Source organism: Arachis ipaensis, chromosome B5, assembly GCF_059453495.1.
Source record: "Arachis ipaensis isolate K30076 ecotype BB chromosome B5, ASM5945349v1, whole genome shotgun sequence".
Lineage (NCBI taxonomy): Eukaryota > Viridiplantae > Streptophyta > Magnoliopsida > Fabales > Fabaceae > Arachis > Arachis ipaensis.
This window is the reverse complement of record NC_142440.1, coordinates 109,183,360-109,191,807: the sequence shown is the minus strand read 5'-3', so window position 1 is coordinate 109,191,807 and position 8,448 is coordinate 109,183,360. Positions and strand designations below refer to the sequence as shown.

The 8,448-nt window shown below is 39.7% G+C and overlaps 1 protein-coding gene across 1 annotated transcript; it reads right to left on the bottom strand.

Moving 5' to 3' along the window:
• Positions 1 to 6,847: 6,847 nt before the first annotated feature.
• On the bottom strand, positions 6,848 to 8,131 carry LOC107640803 (uncharacterized). The gene has a single exon (XM_016344301.2). The coding sequence runs from the start codon at positions 8,129 to 8,131 to the stop codon at positions 6,848 to 6,850; it is 1,284 nt and encodes a 427-aa protein (XP_016199787.2).
• Between the last annotated feature and the right edge of the window lie 317 nt (positions 8,132 to 8,448).

The following is an 8,448-nucleotide window of genomic DNA, read 5'->3' as shown; positions in this document are numbered from 1 at the left end:
ACACTCACCCCTTTCTCCAAGTTGGCAATGCCCAAATGTGTTCTCCAGGGCTGCCTGGCGTTGTCTAGGAGCACGCCCTTGTCCCTGGCGTTGGCAACACCCAACTCCTTTTTTTCTTGCCCAGTTTACTTCTTGGCGTTGTTGCCAAACACTCCAGTGTAACTCCAAGTTAGCAACGTGCATGTTTCTCTTCTTGAATGAATTATTAGCCACTTGCTTGCTTCATTCTTGCTTCAATGCCTTCTTGTTGCATCACCTATCATAAACAAGGAAACTTGCTTCAAAGTCTCACCAATTCATGCACTCAATGGAATCAACTTCATGAGATTTATTTGTTTATGCATTCATTGACTCTTTTGCATGAAATTAGCCACAATTAACATGGTCCTTGGTATTCTTATGCATGAAAACAAAACTCATAGAAATACTTGTTTAATTCAAAGAAAATGAGTGAAACTAAGCTAAAACTAACTAAACAGACTAGCTAATATAGCAATAATGCAAATGCATCACAACACCAAACTTAAAATATTGCTTGTCCTCGAGCAAGAAATAGAATATTTTGACAACAGAGTTTAAGATGCAAGAGTTGAATGTCTTAACAGAGAAGAATTCTTCCATGAAATATGTCATCCTCAATTGTGTAGTCATCTGTTTAGTGCAACTGATCAAGGCTAATCTAAATTCTTAGTTGAAATGCTTGCTTCCAATACTAGGTTGGTTATTTCACTAGACTCTTTTTCTTTACCTTAGCACATAGTCCTTAATCTGTTCTTTTCTCTACTTCTCTTTTCTCCCCTTTTCACTTTTCCTTTGTTTTAATTGAGCAAAAAATCTTGTCTTAAGTCGACTCTTTAGCATAAGCTTTCAATCAACAATCCCAAACCAGTTAGTTTAAGTTGTTAAGTGTTGAAGGACTCTTAAAGATTTACTAACTCAAGCCTCTTTCCTTAACACATTCAATCACAAGCATATAACATTGAAATTTTATTTGGATAGTGGTGTCCAGCACCTCTTTGGGTTGCTAAATGTTCTGTTATAGAGCTACTCTTGAATGTGAGTTTTCAATCGATAATCCCGAGTTAGTTAACTCAAGTTAGCGGGTGATGAAGCACCCCTCGGATTTACTAGCCCAAGTATGTCTCCTAACATCAATCACCACAGACACATATCCAAATTTTGTCATTGATGCCTAGCCTTTCATTCCTTTTGTTATTTGTTTTCTTTATTTCTCTTTTTCTTCTCTTTAAAATTTTGTGTATTACTTCATTGTCAAGGATCTTTTGTGCTTCTAACTTCTTGAGTCTTATGACCCTTAGCCAACTAGTTTTATGTAAGAAAGCATCTTAACTCCTTTTGATTTCTTGAGCTCCTGATTCGTTCACACTGATAGCATGTATGTACTAACACTTTGTATCAGACTATCTTATTCTCTTAGGCTAGATTTCTCTCTGTTCTTGCTTAAACTACATCTTTTATTCCATTGTCAAGTGAAAAATACTTAGGACAAGCAAACATTCCAAGCATGTGAGTGATACATGGAATAGGCAACATAACTGATAACGCATAAAGGAAAACAACTTAGAAGGTATACCATATTTCAGACATACATCTTCTTTATTTAATAAAGTACTAAAGAAAAGAACTCCACCACCTTTAGTCTTTATGTCCCTTTCCTTTGCCCTTTGGATCTTCTTTCTTTTTCTTTCTCATTTCTCCTTGTTGTTTTGTTGTTGAGTCTCCTTCTTCTCTTTGCCATACTCCTGAGCTTATCATCTTCTCTTTTAGCCTCTCAGCATTGAATCTCACCCTTGCAAGTTCCTGTTCTTCAAATACCTTGCGTGCTTCATTAAAACTTTTGATTTGTGGGTTGAGAAATGGGGGTGCTCCACAAAGATAGCTGAGTTTCTCTTGGGTGCATATATTATAGTCAAGTCTGTCTATATGTCTGGCTTCCTTGAACATTCTGATTTCATTAAATTCTCTGTAAAATATGTCATGTCTAGCATCCAACCTATTGAGAAGCTCCCTTTGCTGAGCTTGCTCTTTCCTTAGTTGAGCTTGTTCCTGTATTACCTTCTCCATGGATCTTTCATGTTCAATAGTTGAATTATTGATGGCTTCATACATCTTAGCATATTGTTCTTGTTGTAGTTCCATCATGTGTGTTTGATATTCATTTTGCTGGCTCATCCATTGAACTTGAACTTCTCTTTGCTGATTCATTACCTGCCAAAGGTCCCTTTGTTGTTGAGCTTGTTCCTCTTGGCTTCTTTAAATTTGTGAATATTGCCCAGAGATTCCTTCCAAAGCGGCTTGGAGTTAGTTCATGTTTAAGGTACTTGTATCTTCCATTTCTTGGGGCTTTTCTTCTTGTCTTGCTTCTTTCCTTTTCTTTTTTCTTGCTAAAGGTTGCCTCTCCAATTGGGTTGTAGTGACAAATTCCAACCTTTCCCTGGTGAGAGGTTTTCCAATAGAGACCACGTCAGTTTTTTCAAATTCTTCGAGGGGCACTCTAGCTTCTTCACATAAGCGCAGAATAGTACTAGGATATCCTAGCCAGCTGTCCTGTTTGACCTTTTGAGCTATGTTAATGATGTTCTTGGCTATAATTTCTCCAACATTGATCTCCCCTCCTTTCATTATGCAGTGGATCATTATTGCTCTATTCACTGTCACTTCGGAATTATTTGAAGTAGAGATCAATGATCTCCTCACTATGTCATGCCATCCTTTTGCTTGAGGTATGAGATCACCTCTTCTGAGTTTGAGTGGTTGTCCATGTGAATCTAACACCCAATCCGTGCCTACTCTGCATAAGTCACTTAACACATCCACATATCTTGGATCATTTTCAACCCTTTCCTCATAGCTAGCTTGTTTGAATCGTTTTGGTTTGACCTTTAGCACCCTGTTGATGGCGTTTGGACTAAAGTCAACAGTCACCCCTCTTACATAGCTCATGTATGGCTCTTCATCATCAAATTCTCTTATCACATTAGTGTAAAACTCATGGATGAGAAGCATGCTCACTTCTTGAGGTTGGTTACAGAGAAACTCCCATCCCCTCTTCCTAATTATTTTTTGTATCTCAGAATATTCCTCCTTTCTTAGCTTGAAAGGTAACTCCGGGACAACATCTTTGCCTGACATCCAACTAAAGATGCGCTCGTTGTGTTTGGATTTAAATCTCCTTCGATCAAAGTGGCTTTGTCCTTCATCTTCTCTCCTAGCTCTTGATGATGAGGCCATTGAAATTCAATTGTAAGGGTCGAATCTTCCAACACCAAACTTAGAGGAATGCTTGTCCTCAAGCATAAAGAAAATGTTTATAAAAGGGTGCAAGTGGATATGGTGACAAGGTAAGGGGGATACAATCTTGAAAGTGATTGTGAGAGGGAATGAAGAAGGGAGTGTTTCAGGTATGTTAGGGGGAATTTGATGAAATGTGGTGATGGGGAGTATGAGATATAGAAGTGAGGGCAAAGTGAGGTTTGATGACTGTGGTTGGAGTGTTTTAGAGTCATATTTATGGTGGAAGAATGGTTTTGATGGTTCGGTCACAGCATGGGAAGCATGCTTCTTCGTGTCCAATGCATGTTAAGTTGCCTTTCCAATGCACAAAATTCAAGACTCATGTGACTTTCTTTTCCTTGTGTGTCCGTGACTTTTCTTCAAGATTCTCCATCACTTCTTTCTTTCACTTCCCTGCAATAAAATTCCAAAACATTGAGATTCTTGAAGTGTCTTAATATATGCCAACAAATTATGATGATGTTAAAAAAAACACGCTCTCTCTTTTTTTTTAAGAAGAAGAAATAATTACACTGTTGCTCTATGGTCTAGCATTTTCGTGTATGTGTGAACACCAAACTTAGTTTGTGACTAAGTGTTGTAAAAAAAACTTTTGCAATTATTTTGAGATTGGTCACACCAAACTTAGTTCTTTGCATACACTATATGCTAGTTTACTCTTTATTATCACTAAAGCATGAAAATAAAAGACTCCTGTGCATGGGTTGCCTCCCATGAAGCGCTTGTTTATTGTCCTTAGCTTGACATTGCAGCTCTTTTGCTCATGTTAGTAAGTGCACATTTTCTTCCTTGCTCCAGGGACCACCAAGATAAAGTTTCACCCTATGTCCATTGGCTGTGAAGGTCTGTTTTGAAGCTTTATCAAGTAATTCCACATAGCCATGAGGAGATACTTTAGTGATGGTATATGGACCAGTCCATCTAGATCTGAGCTTTCCAGGGAAAATCTTCAGCCTTGAGTTGAATAGCAACACTTTTTGGCCTGGTTTGAATGTTCTTTGGGAGATCCTCTTGTCATGCCACCTTTTTGCTCTTTCTTTGTATATTCTGGCATTTTCATATGCCTCCAATCTGAATTCCTCTAATTCATTGAGTTGTAGTAACCTCTTTTCTCCTGCTGCTTGAGCATCTAAATTCAAAAGTTTGGTGGCCCAAAAGGCCTTGTGTTCAAGCTCCACAAGGAGATGGCATGCCTTCCCATACACCAGCTGAAATGGAGATTTTCTTATGGGCGTTTTGAATGCTGTTCTGTATGCCCAAAGTGCATCATCCAACTTCCAAACCTAATCCTTTCTTGTTGCTCCCACAGTTTTCTCCAGGATCCTCTTTAGCTCTCTGTTAGCAAGTTCAGCTTGCCCATTTGTCTGTGGGTGATAAGGTGTGGCCACTTTGTGAGTAACTCCATATTTGTGGAGTAGAGAATTTAGTTACTTGTTGCAGAAGTGGCTTCCTCCATCACTTATAAGTCCCTTGGGCACTCTAAATCTTGTGAAGATGTTTTTCTTTAGGAATTGCAACACCACGTTGGTATCACATGTAGTGGTGGCTATTGCTTCTACCCATTTTGAAACATACTCTACTGCCACCAAAATGTATTTGAATGTGTAGGATGGAGGAAAGGATCCCATGAAGTCTATTCCCCACAAATCAAAGAGTTCCACTTCCAAGATGAACTTTTGAGGCATCTTATTTTTCCTTATCAAGCTCCCTGTTCATTGACACTCATTACAATGGCTCACAAAGTCTCTAGCATCCTTGAAGATGGAAGGCCAGTAAAAACCGCTTTGAAGTACCTTTGCAGCAGTTCTCTCAGCTCCAAAATGGCCACCATAGCTTGAGTTGTGACAATGCCATAGTATGTCCTTCATCTCAACCTCCGGTACACACCTTCTTATCATTCCATCTGGGCACCTTTTGAATAGAAATGGCTCATCCCAGAAGAAGAACTTAGCCTCATGTAACAACTTCTTGACTTGTTGTTTTGTGTATTCTTGTGGTATGATCCTTCCTGCCTTGTAGTTTGCCATGTCTGCGAACCAAGGAACATGTTGAATCTGCAAGAGGTGCTCATTTGGAAATTCCTCATTTATTGATTGAAGATTGTCTTGACATGTATCTTGTGGCACCCTTGATAGATGGTCAGCAACTTAATTTTCACTACCCTTTCTATCCTTTATCTCAATGTCAAACTCTTGTAGGAGTAGTACCCATCTGATTAGCCTTGGTTTGGCATCCTGTTTTGACATAAGATACTTAAGAGCAGCATGGTCAGTATATACTAAAACTTTAGATCCAATCAAATATTGTCTAAACTTATCAAAAGCATATACCACAGCTAGTAACTCTTTCTCTGTTGTAGTGTAATTTCTTTGAGTTTCATTCAATACTTTACTTGCATAGTAGATAACATGAAGCTTCTTTTCCTTCCTCTGCCCCAATACAACACCAATTGCAAGGTCACTTGCATCACACATGAGTTCAAAAGGCAATCCCCAACTTGGGGGTTTGATGATTGGTGCTGTGGTGAGCTTAGCTTTTAGAGTTTCAAAGGCATGTTTACATTCATCATCAAAGAGGAAAGGGTTGTTTACCACCAGCAGATTGCTTAGTGGCTTTGCTATTTTAGAAAAATTTTTGATGAATCTTCTATAGAATCCAGCATGCCCTAAGAAACTTCTAACAGCTTTCACACTAGATGGTAAAGGAAGTTTTTCTATAATTTCTACTTTTGCCTTGTCAACCTCTATACCCTTTCTAGAAATTTTGTGACCAAGAACAATGCCTTCGGGTACCATGAAATGGCATTTCTCCCAGTTTAAAACTAAATTGGTTTCTTGGCACCTCTTCAAGACTAGGGTAAGATGGTGCAAGCAAGTATTGAAAGAATCACCAAAGACAGAGAAATCATCCATATAGACTTCAATAAATTTTTCTACCATGTCCGAGAAGATTGATAGCATGCATCTCTGAAAGGTAGCTGGGGCATTACACAGTCTGAATGGCATTCTCCTGTAAGCAAAGACTCCAAAAGGGCAAGTAAAGGAGGTCTTCTCTTGATCCATGGGGTCAACTATGATTTGGTTATATCCAGAGTATCCGTCAAGGAAACAGTAATAAGCATGGCCAGCTAGTCTTTCCAGCATCTGGTCAATGAAAGGAAGGGGGAAATGGTCCTTTCGTATGGCATCATTCAGCCTCCTATAGTCAATGCACATCCTCCATCCAGTCACTGTTCTTGTTGGAATAAGCTCATTCTTCTCATTGACAATGACAGTCATCCCACCTTTCTTGGGTACTACTTGAACTGGGCTAACCCATGGACTGTCAGAGATGGGGTAAATGATTCCAGCTTTACATAGCTTCAGTACTTCTTTTTGGACCACCTCTTTCATTGTGGGATTCAATCTTCTCTGAGGTTGTACTACTGGTTTAGAATTTTCCTCCAAGAGTATTTTGTGCATGCATATGGCAGGGCTTATGCCTTTCAAGTCATCAATGGTCCACCCCAGCGCCTCTTTGTGAGCTCTCAAAACTACAAGTAGCTTTTTTCTTCCTCAGCACTCAATGTAGAATTGATGATCACTGGAAAACTGTCCTTTTCACCAAGAAATGCATATTTAAGATGAGGGGGTAGTGGTTTCAACTCTTGTTGTGGTGCCTCTTCTTTCTTAGCTTCACTTGGTTCCTCTGGTGTTTCCAATTTGTTCTCTTCTTGTCCTTGGATGTCCTGGACTTCCTCCTGTTTCACTTGATGGTTTATTTCAAGTACTTCTTCTACTAAAGAATCCACCACATCAATCCTTATGTAACTCTCTTTCTCAACGGGGTGTTGCATTGCCTTGAAGACATTTATGGTCATTTGCTCATCATGTACCCTGAAGATTATCTCTCCCTTTTCCACATCAATGATTGTTCTAGCTGTAGCCAAAAAGGGTCTACCAAGGATAACTGAGTTGCTCCCCTCTTCGTCTATATCTAGGACCACAAAATCAGCTGGGAATATAAAGTTCCCCACTTTCACCAAGAGATTCTCAACTACACCATTCGGTATTTTGATAGATTTGTCAGCAAGTTGGAGTGACATCCTTGTGGGTTTCAACTCTTCTATCATCATTTTCTTCATCATGGTAAGGCGCATCAAGTTAATGCTTGCTCCCAGGTCACAGAGTGATTTGTCAATGGCTATACTCCCAATTGTGCATGGTATGAGGAAGCTGCCTGGATCCTTGAGTTTTGGTGGCAGTCCCCTTTGAATAATGGCACTACACTCTTGAGTGAGGATCACTGTTTCTTTCTCTTGCCAACTTCTCTTTTTGGTGATTAATTCTTTAAGAAACTTTGCATATAGTGGCATTTGTTCCAAGGCCTCCGCCAATGGGATGTTGATTTCAAGTTTCTTAAAGATTTCCAAGAACCTTGGGAATTGTTGATCTCTCGTTCCTTTGTGTATCCTGGTTGGATATGGAAGTTTGGGCACATAGACTTTCACTCCTTCATTCTTGTTCTCCTGTTGTGGCTTCACACTCTCCTTGTTATTGGGGTGGTTGTCTGGAGTGGGTGTCTTGCTTTGTGGCTTTTCATCTTCCTTGCCTTCTTGGGATGTTGCTATCTTGTCTTCATCTTGCTTGCTTGATGTGCCTTGCTCTTTGAGTTTTATTACTTCTTTGTTAGGACTTCCTCCAATTACTTTGCCACTTCTCAACTGAAGAGCTTTGCATTCTTCTCTTGGGTTGGACACTATGTCACTTGGGAGGATATTGGTTGGCCGTTCAGCTTGTTTAGCCAATTGTCCCACTTGCCGTTCAAGACTCTTCATGGTAGCTTCATTTCTTTCTTGCACTTTGATCAAGCTTTGAGTGGACTGAGCAATTGCTTGTAGGGCTGCCTCAAGACTTGAAAGTCTACTTTCATGATGGTCAATTGGTGGTATGATGGGGGTGGAATGTGGTTGCTGGAAGTTGTTTGTAGGGGTAGTGTGGTAACTTTGGGGGTTAGATGTTGGTGCGAGAATGCTATTTTGATGAGTTTGTGGATTGTGGTGAGGTGGTTGATATGTGTTTTGTGGTTTCTTGTATTGGTTAGTGTTGTTGGATGGGTGGTTTTGGTTGTGTGTGTTGCGGAAATAGTTGGAGT

What these genes read in the sequence shown, in the direction of transcription:
- LOC107640803 (XM_016344301.2), bottom strand. Translation starts at nt 8,131, where the DNA reads ATGAAGAGTCTTGAACGGCAAGTGGGACAATTGGCTAAACAAGCTGAA.